The sequence below is a fragment of the Eubalaena glacialis genome, chromosome 17 (genome assembly GCF_028564815.1).
Source record: "Eubalaena glacialis isolate mEubGla1 chromosome 17, mEubGla1.1.hap2.+ XY, whole genome shotgun sequence".
Classification (NCBI taxonomy): Eukaryota; Metazoa; Chordata; class Mammalia; order Artiodactyla; family Balaenidae; genus Eubalaena; species Eubalaena glacialis.
In genome coordinates, this window is record NC_083732.1 from 46,980,630 (window position 1) to 46,997,524 (window position 16,895).

The 16,895-nt window shown below is 37.3% G+C and overlaps 1 protein-coding gene across 1 annotated transcript in view; it reads right to left on the reverse strand.

Moving 5' to 3' along the window:
• The window catches only part of VIRMA (vir like m6A methyltransferase associated), a 59,979-nt gene extending 44,054 nt beyond the window's left edge, over positions 1-15,925 (reverse strand). Inside the window, exons 1-5 of the mRNA XM_061171714.1 lie at positions 15,706-15,925; positions 7,253-7,368; positions 3,440-3,526; positions 2,291-2,339; positions 609-777 (exon numbers count right to left, since the gene is read on the reverse strand). Of these exons, the coding sequence (XP_061027697.1) occupies positions 609-777; positions 2,291-2,339; positions 3,440-3,526; positions 7,253-7,368; positions 15,706-15,768 (484 nt within the window). The 5' untranslated portion in view covers positions 15,769-15,925. The remainder of the gene's footprint in view (positions 1-608; positions 778-2,290; positions 2,340-3,439; positions 3,527-7,252; positions 7,369-15,705) is intronic.
• Between the last annotated feature and the right edge of the window lie 970 nt (positions 15,926-16,895).

The window sequence follows — 16,895 nt, forward strand, 5'->3', positions numbered from 1 at the left end:
AAAAAAGCATTCTTGCAAAGTAGAGGAAGAAAATAAAATGCAACCACTTCAACATAAAAGACACTCTTATAGGAAAGAATGGGAGACTGACAGATAACTTGTCAAGCCTTAAACAAGGTTCAAAATGTAGAAGAGTCCTTTGAGTTACCTTTTCCTACCATAATGAACATAAGTGTCACTGATAAAAGCAAATTTAAAATTCTCACCAAGGGGACATCCCTGGTGGCACAGTGGTTAAGAGTCCACCTGCCAATGCAGGGGGACATGGGTTCGATCCCCAGTCCTGGAAGGTCCCACATGCCGTGGAGCAACTAAGCCCATGAGCCACAACTACTGAGCCAGTGTGCCACAACTACTGAAACCCATGTGCCCTAGAGCCCATGCACCACAACTACTGGGCCCATGCACCACAACTACTGAAGCCCACGCGCCTAGAGCCCATGCTCTGCAACAAGAGAAGCCACCGCAATGAGAAGCCCGCACACTGCAACAAAGAGTAGCCCCTGCTCGCCACAACTAAAGAAAGCCTGTGCGCAGCAACGAAGACCCAAAACAGCCAAAAGTAAATAATAAAAATTAAATTAAATTAAATTAAATTAAATTCTCACCATGTTTTGGATTCCTTTTCAAACTTGGCTGTGGCTGGGGAGGTGGTGGAGGTGGAGGTGGAGGTGGTGGAGAGTCTCTGTCATGACTTATGACTCTATCCACTGATCCATATATTGCCAGTGTCAGACAGTTGTACCAGCCTCTTAGCACCAAACCATCAGTATTCACCTGATTTGGGGGAAGGGGGAGGGGAAGAGATATCTTTCAAATGAATGTTTTACTATGTCAGAAGTAAACTGATATCAAATTAGTTTGTGGTTCAACTAAAGTATAAAAGTATGCTGAAATGCAAAGGTCAATACTGGTGGAAATTCACCCAGAGGCACAACTTTTGCATGGCCCTCCAGAGTTACCATACCTAAAACTGTCTCAGGACTACATCTCCCCAGTTCTATACTTTAGGCCAATCCTATTCAAAAAGCATAACCAGATTCCCAACCAAGAGAAGAGAAATGAGAAGGAAATTAAGAGGGAGCTACTGCCAATTCATAAATTAAACCCAAATAGTTACAGGGGTCATGGAGATACACAAAAGTACAAATTGTGCCCAGTCTCAAGAATTATAAAGCCTATAAAATTACACAGCATTCTTTTTACATGACATGCAGGTATATTCTATGTATCTACATTGTACTTAAAAAGTAAGGGTAACCAGAGGCATTAAACGAATTGTTTTTGCTAAGAAACTTTATCCTAAAAAGATCAAAGACTTTATCAATGCCATTAACCCTCAATATTTCCTTATAAAATAACTTTATGTTTTTCAGAGCTAATCACTCCATCTTCACAATAACTATGAGAGGTAATCAGAGCAAATATTATCAACAAATAAGAAAATGAGAGTGTCAGTAGAAAAATTTGGCTAGAAACCAAAGCCCCTGACTTCTGAGTTCTCCTCCCACTCTACAGTGTTGGGTAAAGATGAAATAATAAGTGGTAATGGAACCCTAGAGGGTTCTAGAGGAAGAAAAAAATTATTATTCTCCTTGCTAACCTTAGCAAACTCTAGCAAAGGGAAATCGGGGACCAGAAGAAAGGCTCAAAGACTATGCCCATGGATTGACAGACTCTAAAGAGAAATGCCACTGGAAGGAAGATAAATAGATAAAGAATACAATTTTTAGTCTAAACAAGGTGCAGAGGATTAAATACCCATCCCCCACCAAAAACAAACAGCAGGCTGAGTAGTCCCATATTAGATCACCATTATTTTTGGATTTTGGCTCTTCCATGATTCAGATCTTTTAGATGCTTTTAGAATGGCATTTGGTATCAAGAAAAAGACACTTTTGATACGCAAGGAAGAAGTATGAAATATGAATTTTTAAAGAAAACTTAATTAAGGTACAATGGTGTTTAATAATAATTTACCTGCCTGTCATCTTCTGAATTTGCCCACCTAAATGAAAAGAAGGAAAAGCACAGATGCTGGCTTCTTCCTGACCCAAGTATAAAATTAGAATAAAGAGCTATATGGGTAGATAATAGCATTACAATGTCTTCGCTCCATTTTAAAATAGCTTCTGGAATACAAGAGGAATCAGACAAGAAACGATGATATTCTGCAGAACTAGAACCAAGTAAGTTGACATTCTGCATCACTGGTTTATCTGGATCAAAAACTCTGAATGGAGGTGAGAACAACAGTAGTAACAAGTTGAAAACTGACTTCCACAATTACCTTTGAGTTGGGTCTAAAGATGATGGAAGTATTCTCATCATATTCCAGGCTGCCAAAAGAGTAGGAATAAATATATAGGCTCAAACACTGAACATCACAGTTCATGAAGAAGTTTTTCTAGATTCATATATTTCAATCAAATGCTAGATTTGTGTTTTAATGAACTACAAAGTTTGGGTTTAATTTACTCTCCACAAAATGATATCAAGAAAAAGTATAAAACAAACCCCCCAGAGATTCTGGTTCAATTGCTTTGAGGTGTGTGTGAGAATCAATGTTTGTTTAAAAGCACCCCAGGTGATTCTAATGTACAGCCAGAGTAGAGACCCATAGCATTATAGTCTTCAAAAAAAATGTATACTGGGACCAAAATTTTTAAAAAGCACCTATTTTTATCAGGTACTGACATAAGAATAACATTCTATAATATTAAAAATTAGCTGCTTCAGATTACCTAGGTTCCCTTCATTTTAAAAAGAGGTTAAATTATCAATATAATTTAATAATAAATGAGTGGAGAATCAATAAAAGAATAAGCAAAATCTTGAAAACTTAATTCCTGACAGGGACAGAAAATTTTCCATTTTTAAGCTGCCTTTAAAAAATTTTTATTTTATAAATGAGTTTTTATAAATGAGTAAACCCATCTGACGGTTAATTCATTTGCAGACATCAAAACAACTAGTGTTAGTCATATCTAGCATGTATCACATAATTCAAAATAGGAGTAACTATAACAAAATTCTCATTTTACAAAAATGTGACTATGGAATTTTAAATTATGTAGTAGTGTGACGTAAAAAACATAGACAAAATCTCAATGTGTTTATATAGGTTCTTTTAAGAATCAAAAAGTAATCTTTTCCAAATTAGAAGGTTATTATCAAATCATGTGATATGTATAATGCATACATCAAAAAAAAGCAAACAAAAGATGGTTAATGTTTCACACATTTAAAATTTTATTTTATAAATAAACTCAACATGTTCTTAGGAGCTTGACATTTCCTTAATATCGTCAATTGAGAAAATTAAACCCTGAGTTCTTGGGTCTACCACCATACATAGCCTTTTTTTCTATCTAAAGAATAAAAAGATTTTGCTTACTAACTTATGAGTTTCTGGTGAAATTACCTAGTAAGTACATACCTTCCCAACCTATCGAAAACTGGGGCACTTGGTTTGCTTACATTGTTAAAGAATAAGTCTAATTGAAATGTGTGCGGTGATGTCTCCCTGTGAATGAAACAAAGTTGAAACGTCAGCCTTTACAATAATCAGTTCCTAAATTAAAACAAAAAACAAAGTAAGTACAAATTTAAGAGCAATTCTAGAATTAAGATAAAATATTCCTAATATGTAAATAACAAAAAAAAGGAGTTAACTGCAATATTTCCTGTAATTTTATTCACATCCAATTCTCAAGTAGTCAACTATTCACTCTGAGTATTACTGAAAAATTTTTAGCCATAAAATATCTTTCGCCTGCTACTTGGACCATTTTAAAACACACAGATATTTAAATTTTTTAATGTATTTTTATGCAAATGCTAATTAATCATGATATCTAGTTTTATAATTCCTTATATCATTATTCTATTGGCAAAAAGAATCAGGAGTTAACTAACTTTAAGTTGTAAATAATAATTACCATTTAATTTCAATTTAACCCACATTCATACAGGACTGTAATAATAATTTGAGCATCAGAGCCCTAAATTGTGACTTAAAGCCCAGACTGAAATTTGTATAGCACTAATTTACATAAATATTTTGATTTTTCTATAGACTTCTATAATCAAGATTAAAGCCTATTTGATTTGCATTAGAATGAAACCTTGCTACACCCTTGCTGAAATTCCTTAGGCTCAACTAAAATCTTGATTTTTAAACAATGCATGCTTTGTTGTTTATTTATAAAAAATCCAAATGGTAAAAAGTGTAATGCCCAGAGTACTCTGAAAGAGATTCCCTTATGTATTTCTGGTAGAAGTACAAATAGGTACAATCATTCTGAAAGACAATATGGCAATAAAATTCAGGAGACTGAGAAAATGTTCACACCATTTGATCCAAAAATACTTTTCTCTACAAAGTGTTTCTATGGAAACACTAATATACAAAGACTTTTTTTCAAGAGGAGGTGCATTATACTAATAATTTGAAAACTAAAAACCATCTAATGGTCTCCACTTTAAGAACTAGCCAAATAAATAAGGGTACATTGATTTGTTAGATTATGCAGTCATTAGAAATCATATTTTCAAATAAATTTAAATGATGTGAAGTACTCCTGACATAATGTTAAATGAAATAAAGGAATACACAGAATAGCATGCAGTGGGATCAGAGCAGAATCATACATTTTATCTTACACAAATTCAACTATATGTGCTCAACAGCTCTAGTCTCTCTGTCTTATCCTTCCTCTTCAAACCAGACCCTGGCCTCCAATATCTCAAGGAAAGGAAAAAGGACTGAAATGCAAATTCTTTCCTCTGGAGGCACCAAAGACTCAGGTCCTGGTCACTGAAAAGCGATTTAAAGAATCAATGGTAATTTGACTCTACTAGACTTTCATCTTAAAACTTGTTGACTCTAAAACCTAACCTCACATAAGATACCACATTTACAAAACACAAAAGACAAAATATATATACAAACGCACACATATAAATTTAAAAACACATGGCCTCAAATGTTAAGATTCTCTCAGAATGGAAGGATAACAGGGGTTTTAATTTTACCTGACATAGTTCTGAATTTCATAATGAGAAAAAATACTATCATAAAGTGTGCTGCACAAATATATCATCTATAACATTACTTTCAACCTTGAGATTTCAGGCTTCCCAACATCTTACATATTTGTATTACTGAATCAATACCTTATTTTACTGTTCTACAGCATACTGTGTATAAAGTTGTTTCTGATAATAATTTCATATTTGGAACTATTAAAACATGAACAGCCACTCACGCCCAGCTAAGAAAAAGGAGAGAGATAAGAAGAGCGGAAATGTAATAAATACTCTTACCCACTGCAGCTAATGGCAGAGATTCATATTGCCTGCTGTGGTAGCCAGCTTCCAAAATGGCCCCCAAAGACCCCTGCTTCCTGGTATTCACACCCCTGTGTAGTTCCCTCCCACACTGTACCAGTAGAATATGTAATCAACAGAATATAGTAAAAGCAGTATATTGAAGTATGTCACAGTATGCCATTTCTGATATTAAGTTATAAAATACAGCGACTGTGGCTTCCTTCTTGGGCATGCTCTCTCACTTTCATTCTTGGATCACTCACCCTGCAAAAATACATTCTGTGACATAAGCAACCCATAGAAAGGATCTCCTGGCAAAGAACTGAAGATCTGCCAACAGTCATGTGAACAGGCTTCTAAAATTCCCCAGCCTCAGTCAAATCTTCTGAGACTGCAACCCAAAGCCTATATCTTAGTTATAACCTTATGAGGGAACTTGAGCCAATCAAGCAGCTCCCAGGTTCCTGACCCTCAGAAATAGTGGGGGATTAGGTTGCTAAATTTGCTACAGTTTGTTATACAGCAACAGATAACTAATAGACCTTTCTTGACCAAAAGCAGTACAGTTAGAGAAGACTGCTGGATACACTATCATTACTCCATCTTTCTCATTCTACACACATAGGAAAAGTAGAAAGAAATACAGGAAAACAGGAGTTTTTATTTCCTTACACATGGCAAAAAAGATATGAAGTCAATTACAATGATTTGTCATTATAAATACTAATCATTCTTACTGTTTTGTTTTGTATTTGTTTTACCTTTGAATGACCTGAAAACATCTGAAGATTTTTATATCTACCTCTACGAATAACCAACTACTTTTCACAATTATGAAGAAATGAGCCCTTAACTTTGAATCTGTACCATTAACAGTCACTCCTGTAGCTGGCTTAACTCTTTCAGGTAATCGAAACTGAGCTATCACAGCATGGACATAACAAAATGTGGCACTGATACGTAAGAGTAACACCTAGGCCATAAGCTAAAAACCCACAGATATATTTATTATACATATTCATGTTTCTATAACCAAAATTTAGCTTTCATCTCCAATTCATGTAACTAAAATCAGAAGAAGATGATTATTCATGTTACAACAAAGATCAAATTCCTCTGTTTTATGTCAGTTGTTAAAATTATCAACAACTCCACAACAGGGAATTCCCTGGAGGTCCAGTGGTTAGGACTTGGTGCTTTCTCTGCCATGGCCCAGGTTCAATCCCTGGTCAGGAAACTAAGATCCCACAAGCCGCACTGCATGGCCAAAAAATTAAAATTAAAAAAAGATTAAAAAAAAAAAAAAAAAAACTCTACATCAGGAACCATGTCTTACATTTGGTTTATTTCACAAAGAGCCTAAGAAAGAGAAATGATGCTCAAATAACTACGTGCTCAGTACAACTAATGGCTAATGTGAAGCTACATATTTATAAAAAGACACACGTATCAGGCTAAGGAGATCACCAATAAGTCATGAAAACTGATACTATAAAATAATATAATAAAAAATGTAGCAACATAATAAAAGATATATTTCTAAATATTCAGACTCATTCTTATTTACTTTCAAGGAAAAAGTCACGTTAAAAATACTTCATCTACTATACTGTGCCACCCTAGAATGGTTTGGAAAATATAAACCTATTTCCACCAATTAAAAAAAAAGAAATGAAGAAAGAAAAACTTAATCTAGTACTCAGGTCAGATAATGACTCTTTTCAAGTTTATAATAATATATGGATTATACAGAAAACCTAAAGTCAATTACAATGCAACATAGCATAACCATAACTGAATAAAGTTTTAGGTTTTTTGTTTTTTACTTACAAAATATTACCTTAAATTTTTGCATTTAAGAGTATGTTTCTAGATCAACTTTAGTCAAAAGTACTTTCAAAAAAGAAAACTGACTTACCCATATGCTCTACTGTCAGGCAAGCTGCTATGGGCTCTTACTCCTGGGGGTATGACTCGGACTTCATTGATATAAACCACACATGGAAAACGAACCACGTCTATATGAGAACTTTGCTTTAAGAAAAAGGGGGAGAGGAATATACTGTAAGCAAAACACTTTGTCTATTCAAAATTTATTCACTTCAATTTGTTTCATTCAGAATGCCACAAATAATTTTAAAATAAACACCACATCATTAAAACAGTGCTATTACATGATTTATAATGGTATTAAAAACCACTCTTAAAAATATCTGACGATCAAATGTACCTAGTTAAATTTCTCCATTTGTATACCAACATTTCCTGCATCTGCTTCCCTGCTGATGTTTTGCTTAGGCCAATATAGACCTACAATCCTTTACTGGAAACCTCTGGAGCCAGACACCGTTCAGAATCCTGACTTTTGGAATTCCTTGGCGGTCCAGTGATGAGTACTATGCGCTTCCACTGCAAGGGGCACGGGCTTGATCCCTGGTCAGGGCATTAAGATCCCGCACACCAGGCAGCGCCAGCCAAAGACAAAACAGAATCCTAACTTTTTAGATTTTTAGAAAGCAAATGATACAAACACTACATATTTCTTAACATCCCCAGTGGCTTCTGGGGCAGTACCTTGTAACCAAAACATTAATACTTCTGCAGCAACATGTATAAACAGTCACACTAAATAAACATTATAACTAGCATCGTATCAGTTCAAATCAGAGCACATGGCCAGATGTATTTAGGGCAGATTTTTCTGCCATTTTTGAATTTCTGAATTATAGATGAGAGATTGTGAATCTCTACTTAAATTAGCTTAATTTACCAAACTTACATACTAATATCAAGAGATCAAGGGAAGCCATTTAGGCACCGAACAGTTAAGGTAAACCCTCTCAAATTTAAAAAAGGAAAAAAAATCCACAAACTAAGAATTTATTATAATAACATAAATGGATAGCATAAATTTAGTGTACATTTATTTCTATGTATCATTTGACACAAGATCAGACAAATGTAGCTCTTGCGATCAATAATTTTAAAAGAAATTTTTTACATTGTTTTTGGACGACTGTTTTATATCAACTTTTCCTAGCAGTTCAGCTAAACATCATTACCTAGTGGTCAAAGTTTATAATAAGAATGGTTCATATTATTTGCATCTAGAAAGACTGAGTCCTAAGTGCCTCTTGAAGCTGCAAAGAATACTGTGCCTATCAACAGACCAAAAGACTAGTCAAATGAGTCTTTCCTAAAATGTGACAGAGGATGACTTTCCAATTTTGCATTTTAAGCTCAGAGATTAAATATAATTAAATATATAGGTATAGAAATCTTAACATAATGTTAACTATTCAAGTGTACTTTATAATCTCAAAGATACAAAAGAAACAGGATGAATGCAAAGTGTGGCTGATTGCTGTTTGTTTTCCAATACAACTCTTCTTCTAGAGAAGTTTGAGTTGGGCAAAAGTAAACTAAAAACTGAATTTCCCATATCCTGGGAAGCCAGTGTGAACATGTGATTGCTAGATTCTGATCAATGGGATGTAAATGGAAATTATGTGGCAACTCTGGGTCATGTCCTTAAAGGGAAGATTCAGACTTCAGAAACTCCTGCCACCTCTTCTATACTCTGCTGCCTTTCTAGAACACATGTTACGGTAAGCTGTCTTGGACAATGCAGGCAATTCCCTAAGAATGGGAGAGGAACCTGTCTCTGACAATGCAGAGCTGTCACATTAGCCCTAGAATTCTTAAAACCAGATTGAAAGAGAAAACCCTATTTTATCTAACCCACTGTTATCCTGACTTTATGAAAGCAGCTGAAATTGTATCCTAATTATTACAAATACACTGTAGGTATTCAATAAATATTACAGTAGATTTATATAAAAGAAATAAGCATTCTGCCTCAAACTTTGGTTCTGTTTCCGTCCTGTAAAGAACTCCTCTACTTAAAAAGTCTACTATACAGAAGCTCCTTTGCTTATATGGTTAAAAATTCTCATTAATATTTACAAAGGAAACTTAGAACAAAACTTTATTTATTCTAACCTCCTTCCACCCTGCCCCCTGCTAATTAATGAATGGTATTAGTAGTAGTTAGGGTGTAGTCACTGTGGACCTAAAAAAATGAACTTGAGGTTTTACAAATAGCCTTTCAAAATCTATTTTGTTTGTAAGTAGAAGAGTTTTTATATTAGTTGCTACCACTTTTATTCAACATTTATTTTGAAACATTTACTAAATGTCTATAATGTTCCAAGGTATGCTAGGTCCTGAGAATATAAAGACAAGACATAATCCCTGCCATTAAGGTACAATCTACTGTAGTAGATGAATAGATAAATTGCTATGCTACAGACTCACACAGGAAACTATGAAAATTCAAAAGCGTACTTACCTAAATCAGACTGTGGGCAAATATTTGTGGGGGGAAAAGAAGAGTGTCAGGGAAGGCTTCCCAAAAGAAGTAGCACCTGATCTAAGTAAGTGCTTAAGGAAAACAAGAATCAGTGGAACAGAGGGAGAAAGAGCTTTCTAGGCAAAGGGAGAAGCATGTGCAAAAGGAATGCAAACAAGAACTTGGAAGGTTCAAGAAATTACAAGCATAGTTCACCAAGCGTAGAGGGCAAAATGTGGGAGGAAAATAGGGCAGAGTAGCTAAACACAATCAATAGAATTACAAGAAATAAGTTTTTCGTTCACAGCCAGAAGTCAACTCCAAAAATTTGTATCGCCATTTAGGACCTCTCTCCTGAGCCCCAGACCACTATATCCAACTGTCAACTGGACATCTCCATTTGAATGTCCCTCTGGCACCAAAAACTCAACAAGTCCAAAACTAAACTGTCCTACATCAGTGATGGCACCACAATCCAGACAATGGCCAAGAGAGAAAACATTATCATCCTTGGATTCTTTCTCTTTCTCTCTCACCTAAATAATTCCTTCACCCAAACATCAAGTCCTATTGATTAAACCTCTAAACAGCTCTCAAATCTGTGCATTTCCCTCCACTTCTGCTGTCACTCCTCTAGTTCTAGACACTAGGCCAAATTCCTTGGTCTTATAAACAAGTATGGTCTCTTCTCACCACTCCAAATTTATAGCCCCAACATACCCTGGTTTTCCTCATCTTTATGCTGTCACTCATGCTACTGTCTCTGCTTAGAACCCTTCCACGCTCCTCTCCCAACTCCTTTCAGATGTCAACTTTCTCTTAAAAGCTAAGTCAGATCAAGTCTAGATGAGTGCTTATCAAACTAAATTCTAATTGCTTCTTTTAACTCTCCTGTTGGAGTGGTATTTCAAGAAGACAAGAACCAAATCTCAGTTTACTGTTATATTCATAGTGCTGAGCATATTCATTTAATGAATGAAAGACTTTTTTTAAAACTTTTTTTATTATTTATTTATCTATCTATCTATCTATCTATTTATTTATTTTTGGCTGCGTTGGGTCTTCATTGCTGCACGCGGGCTTTCTCTAGTTGCAGCAAGCAGGGGCTCCTCTTCGTTGTGGTGCACGGGCTTCTCACTGTGGTGGCTTCTCTTTGTTGCAGAGCACGGGTTCTAGGCGCGCGGGCTTCAGTAGTTGTGGCTCACGGGCTCTAGAGCGCAGGCTCAGTAGTTGTGGCACACGGGCTTAGTTGCCCTGCCGGCATGTGGGATCTTCCCGGAGCAGGGCTCGAACCCGTGTCCCCTGCATTGGCAGGCGGATTGTTAACCACTGCGCCACCAGGGAAGCCTGAAAGACTTTGAACAGGTGCTTAATAAGAGTTGACTGAATTGTGTTTTCAAAGTTAAAAATATTACAATGAAGCAGGGCTTAAAATATCTAGAGTACCTAAACCTAGGAAGACAGGTTGACAGTGGGAAATCATGGAATGGAAGGTTTATGATTAGAGAGGTACCTGTAAAGTGAAGGACAGACTGGTCAGGTTCCATGACTCAGCCACATCTATCTAAGGAAGAAGTCATTGTGTGTTTAAAGGTCACAGTATAGCTGTCTCTCCTTACTTTCCTATTCCTGCAACTATCTTCTCTTCCCTATCCTCTCCTAAGGGTAAACTAAGGCTATGTCATCTATTCCTGCCACTTCCATTATCACTGCTGTTTGCATGAGTTCCAAATTGGTTTCCTAAACTCTAAAATGAAGTAGGACTTTCTAACATCAATCACCCTCGTAAGACTGAATTTTAAGCCGGCAATTTCACTCTGGAAAGTAATAAAGAACTAATTAAAGACATACAAAACAATTTAGCCTCAAGAAATATCATATCAAAAAAAAAAAAAAGAATATCATATCACTGTAAAAAGTCAGAAGCCTAAATGTATGAGAATTTAATATATAAATAATAGCATTACCACTTAAAGAATTATTATATAACCAATAAAAATGATATTATACAGAATATCTTGGGAAACAGGATGGCTTGGGACAGGGATAAAAGATTTACTTTTTACTGTACACACTTTTGAATTGGTACCTCATACGTGTGTTACCTAGTCAAAAAAGAGAGAGAATGTTTGAAAATGAAGCTTACTTTTAAAATGTTGTATAGGTGTACTTCTTCATTTATAAAGATGCACAACACATTGTTAGGTGAGAAAAGAAACCAGAAAACAGTATTATAGTTATCAGTACCTTAATGTGTGTGGTGGGTGTATACATTTAAGTGTACGTGTGTATGTATATATATATTTTTTTAATTACTAGAGGACTTGTGAAAAACTTAAGAAAGTTGTTAATGATAGATGAGACTACGAAAGATGGAACTATGAAAGCCCTTGCTTTTCTGTAAATTCTAATTATTCTATAATAAAATTAAAATTTACTAAAATAACATATTTTTTTATTTTTTAAAAAGTGGCATACAAACCGCAACACAATTTGTAATTCATTTAGCACTACTCAAACCCCTTTACATATTCCCCTTGTGAAACTTGAATAAATGCCTGTCTTCCCTACCAGGTTACAAATTCCTTTGAAAGCAAGTGCAGTAAATTTTGGTTTTTGGTTTTGCTACCTGTATTGCCCCTCCTAGAGCTATGCCTCACCTTCAAAAGTGTTTTTCATAAATAACTGTTAAACAGATTCCCAACTTCATACTGTGAGAATCTATCTGGTGTCTGACTAAACAAATCAAAAACTAAAATATCTTGTTCCCATCAAAGCCACTTCAAACCCACTTCCAGACTCTTCTATGACTAACAATGGCCCCACCAGTTCTCTAGTTCCACCAGTTCTCTATAACTAGAATTCTATCATTTTTAACTACTCTCACACAATCAGTTGCCATCCTGTCAATTCTACAACCAAAATTTATATTGTACCTATTCCCTCCTCCTTAATCCCACTGGGACACAGCACCGCACAGGTTTAGAGCCAGGAAATGTGCATTGGTATGTCTTAATTCAGCTATGCCACTTTAGGAAAGTCACCTAACTTCTCATGCTCAGTTCCTTATCTATCAAATGGGGATAACTATCTTTCAAAATTGATTCATGAATTAGAGATAATGTATTTAAATTACCAAAGCACTGCGTCTTGCACAAAATAAGCATTCAATAAATGCTATCGGGCTTCCCTGGTGGCGCAGTGGTTAAGAATCCACCTGCCAATGCGGGGGGCACGGGTTCAAGCCCTGGCCCGGGAATATCCCACATGCCGCGGAGCAACTAAGCCTGTGCGCCACAACTACTGAGCCTGCGCTCTAGAGCCCGCGAGCCACAACTACTGAAGCCCGCGCACCTAGAGCCCGTGCTCCGCAACAAGAGAAGCCACTGCAATGAGAAGCCCGCGCACCACAACGAAGAGTAGCCCCCGCTCGCCACAACCAGAGAAAGCCCGCGCACAGCAACGAAGACCCAACACAGCCAAAACATTTTTTAAAAATTTAAAAATTTAAAAAAATAAAAAATAATTAAAAAAATTTAAAAAAATAAATGCTATCAATGATTACTGCCCATCTGCTAACTCAAGTTTTCATTATGTCTCACCTTTTCTTCTCAATTTGCCACCTCTAATTATTCTGAACCATTTTAGGCATTACTGATGTACCAATGTACTGGTGTACTAACCTACCTTAATTTTACTAATCATATCATTTGCCTGCTCAAAAACTACTTATTTCTTACAAAATAAAGCCCATACTCCTTTGCTGACCATTTAAGGAACTCTGTGATTTGGCTTCAAACTGCCTATCAGGAGCCACTTCACACTACTACTTCAGCATACCCTTCCAAAGGACTGACTACTCCAGGAGAATGCCCTCCTTTCCTATATATAACTGTGGAACATATTCTCTTCCACCAAAGACCAAGTTCATATGCCACCTGCCTTGATGAAGTCTTCCCTGATACTCTCAAATGAAAAGTGATCTGTCCCTCCTCTGAAATCATGTAGCCTTTTTTTGTACCACCAAAGGGAGCTAAATAAATATTGACTGGGGTCCTAATATATCAGACACTCATAAGCATTTTGGAAATAAAGGAGACAAACCTCAAGAAATTTCTACTCTGTCTCTATGCACTCATCATAATCTAACTTGAATCATAATTTTGTGGACCTCATGTCCAATACTAGTTATAAACTCCTTGAGAACAAACATCCCAATATTCCATATCCCCAAAAAACCCCTACTCCTACTTCAAGACTCAGTTCAAATATGATCTCTACTAAGCCTTCCTCCATCAATGCCAGAAGGTATTTACTACCGGTCCTATCCTCTCCATGGTCCTCAATGCTTGCTTAAGAATGAATGAATACTAGATTTCTAAATATATGGTAAGTGAATGAATGCTAACTTTCCTGATCTAGTAAACTACTAAACTAATTCATCATATGCTTTTTTTTCATTTTTAACTGTTCTCTATTTCTGTACGCATGATAGGTTTGTTCTTATCCAACTACTGCCTCCACTGTGAGTTTTCTAAAGCCTAGCTGGAACTGCAGTCAGAAAAGTATGGTCATTGAACAAACAGAGCTAATTGACCCACATGAAATGAGAGACCACAAGGTAATTCACTGTTAGTAAGATATGCTAAAGTTTCCAAATATTTGATTTTTATAGACCTATAAACCATTCGATAAAATAATCAGAAGACCAAGGTTGTCAAACTTTTTATTTAACAAGTACCAAAGTACAACTGCTACCCACTACCATCCCTACCTCTGAAGACAGAAAAGTTCTCTCTTAAGGTACAAACTACTGTATGTATAGAACAAATAAGCTACAAGGATATATTGTACAGCACAGGGAATGCAGCCAATATTTTATAATAACTTTAAATGGAGTATAATCTATAAAAATTGTGAATCACCATGTTGTACACTTGAAACTAATATTGTAAATCAACTATACCTCAATTTTTTAAAAAAAGTTCTCTAGAGGACTTCCCTGGTGGTACAGTGGTTGAGGCTCCGCGCTCCCAATGCGGGGGCCCGGGTTCGATCCCTGGTCAGGGAACTAGATCCCGCATGCCGCAACTAGAAAAGGACCCCGCACGCGGCAAAGAAGATCCCGGACCCGGCGCAGCCAAATTTAAACAACAACAACAAAAAGTTCTCTAAATTAAGTTTACACTGAAAGAGAAATGTGAACTCTAGGGTTTCTCTGAATTTCTCTATGAACTTCATTGCTGTACGTTCTTGGCCGGTTGACTATTCAATTTACATATGGCAGAAACAGTCATGCATTCAGGGGCGCTCAAGTTCATACAGAACGATTACTCTACAACAGCCCACTCTCGCCCCTCAAAACGACAACACAATTGTCCTTTACAGTTTGACTACAATTCTCTCCTCTTCACAAGTATGCTGCACACAAAGGACGTTCTGTGTAAGTTCTTCTTGTCCTAACGTGTGAAATCGTTCCAAGAGATAAGTTCTATTAAAGTTTCAGGACAAACTGGAGAACACCGCAATCCTAAACCGAATGAGTGTCACATCTGGGTGGCATAACTTCCGTTAGAAAAGAGACCTAGGAAAAGGGATTTGGGAACCAGGAAGCCAACGTGACCCGCTCGGTCACTAACACTACTGTCAAACACAAGGTGTCCGAGACCCCTTCCAAAACATCACCTGAGGTCAACCTGAGAACCATGATCCTTTTCAAGGCCCAAAGCGGACCCAGGGGGCTGGGGAGGTGGGTGGGGGACCAAAGCAAGTAGAGCAGCCAACTCAACCAAAGACGACGCGGGGCCGCAACTACTGCAGGGAAATGTAGGGGGTTGGGGGTGGCAACCGCCACCCACCCCCCCAGACGCGACGCCCACACCCAAGCTAGGAGGAGGGAGGGTGTGTGTGAGGAATTAAAGCGGCAATCGGCACGAGGAACAGTCGAGACACGCCTAACGATTTTTTGTAAGAGTCCCCAATTCGAGAAACAAGGTCGGAATCAAGTCGCGAAGGCTTACCTCAGCGCTCGGGTGTTTAAAAGTGTCTAAAAATAGCAGCTCCATCGCCGAGTCCACCGCCATGTTTGCCGCGGGCCGGGGAAAGGGGAGGACTTCCGGGGCAGCCCTCCAAGCTCGGCGACAGCGGCTCAGGAGAGGGAGAGACGGCGGTACTTCCTGTGACCAGAGCGCTGGCGCCGCAAGCCTGAACCTATCGCGACGCGTCGCGCCTCCGGAAGTCGCCGGCCCAGCCTTCTCCAGCGCGGCGGAGGGCGCCCTCAGAGCGCCGAGAGGGGAAGAGGAAGAAGGGGAGGGACTACGGTGTCTCCAGTGGTTCAAACCGCGTCGTCCTACCGCGTTTTAGAGCCACGACAGCCGCGGGGGGGGCGGAGTGTGGAGCAGGCTTAGGAGAGGCGGAGGAGGGGTGGGGAACGCAGCCAACTCAGGACTCCCAGCCCAGTGAACTGGCCAAAAAGCAACCTTTACAGGGCTGGCAGGAAAAAGGTGCAGTCAGCGAGGTTGGAAAGTAAGACTTTTTTTTAAAAAAAGAAAGGAAACTGTCTCAAAACGAAGAGATTTTTTGTTTCCTCATCTGGAAACGGTGCATTGTCAATAATAAAACCTAATCCACAAGCTTATTGTGAAAATTTATTTAAATAAAATACAAAAAATTGTAAAACGTGAAATGCCATGAACAGTTAAAATGTCGAGTGAAAAGTAAGCCTCCCTGGCTCCCTGTTGATGAACATTGCAGCAATTGGAATTATTTAGTAGTCTACATTGGCACAAGTGCTTGGGAGAGCAATTAGGAATTATCTAGTAAAATTACATGTGCCTACCCCACTTCTAGGAAAATTCTTGCACGTGTGCCCAAAGAAATACCTACAGATAACAAGAATATTCATGGCAACACTTTATAGTTTTAAAAAGCTGTAAACTTAATTGTCATTAATAAGAAATAATCAGTAAACTCTGGTATATTTATGCAATGCACTAGTATGAAACATGTAGAAAGAATGAACCAGTGCTATATCTACTAACATGTATAACCTAACAAATGGTTAAGCAAACACTTATTCTTCACACATTGAAGAGTATATAGCATTTAAATAGTTCAAAAGATATAAAATAACAAATTTTTAGGAACATATATGTTATAAAATTAAAAAGAAATGCACTGGAATGATAAACACTAAAATTTCAACATAGTG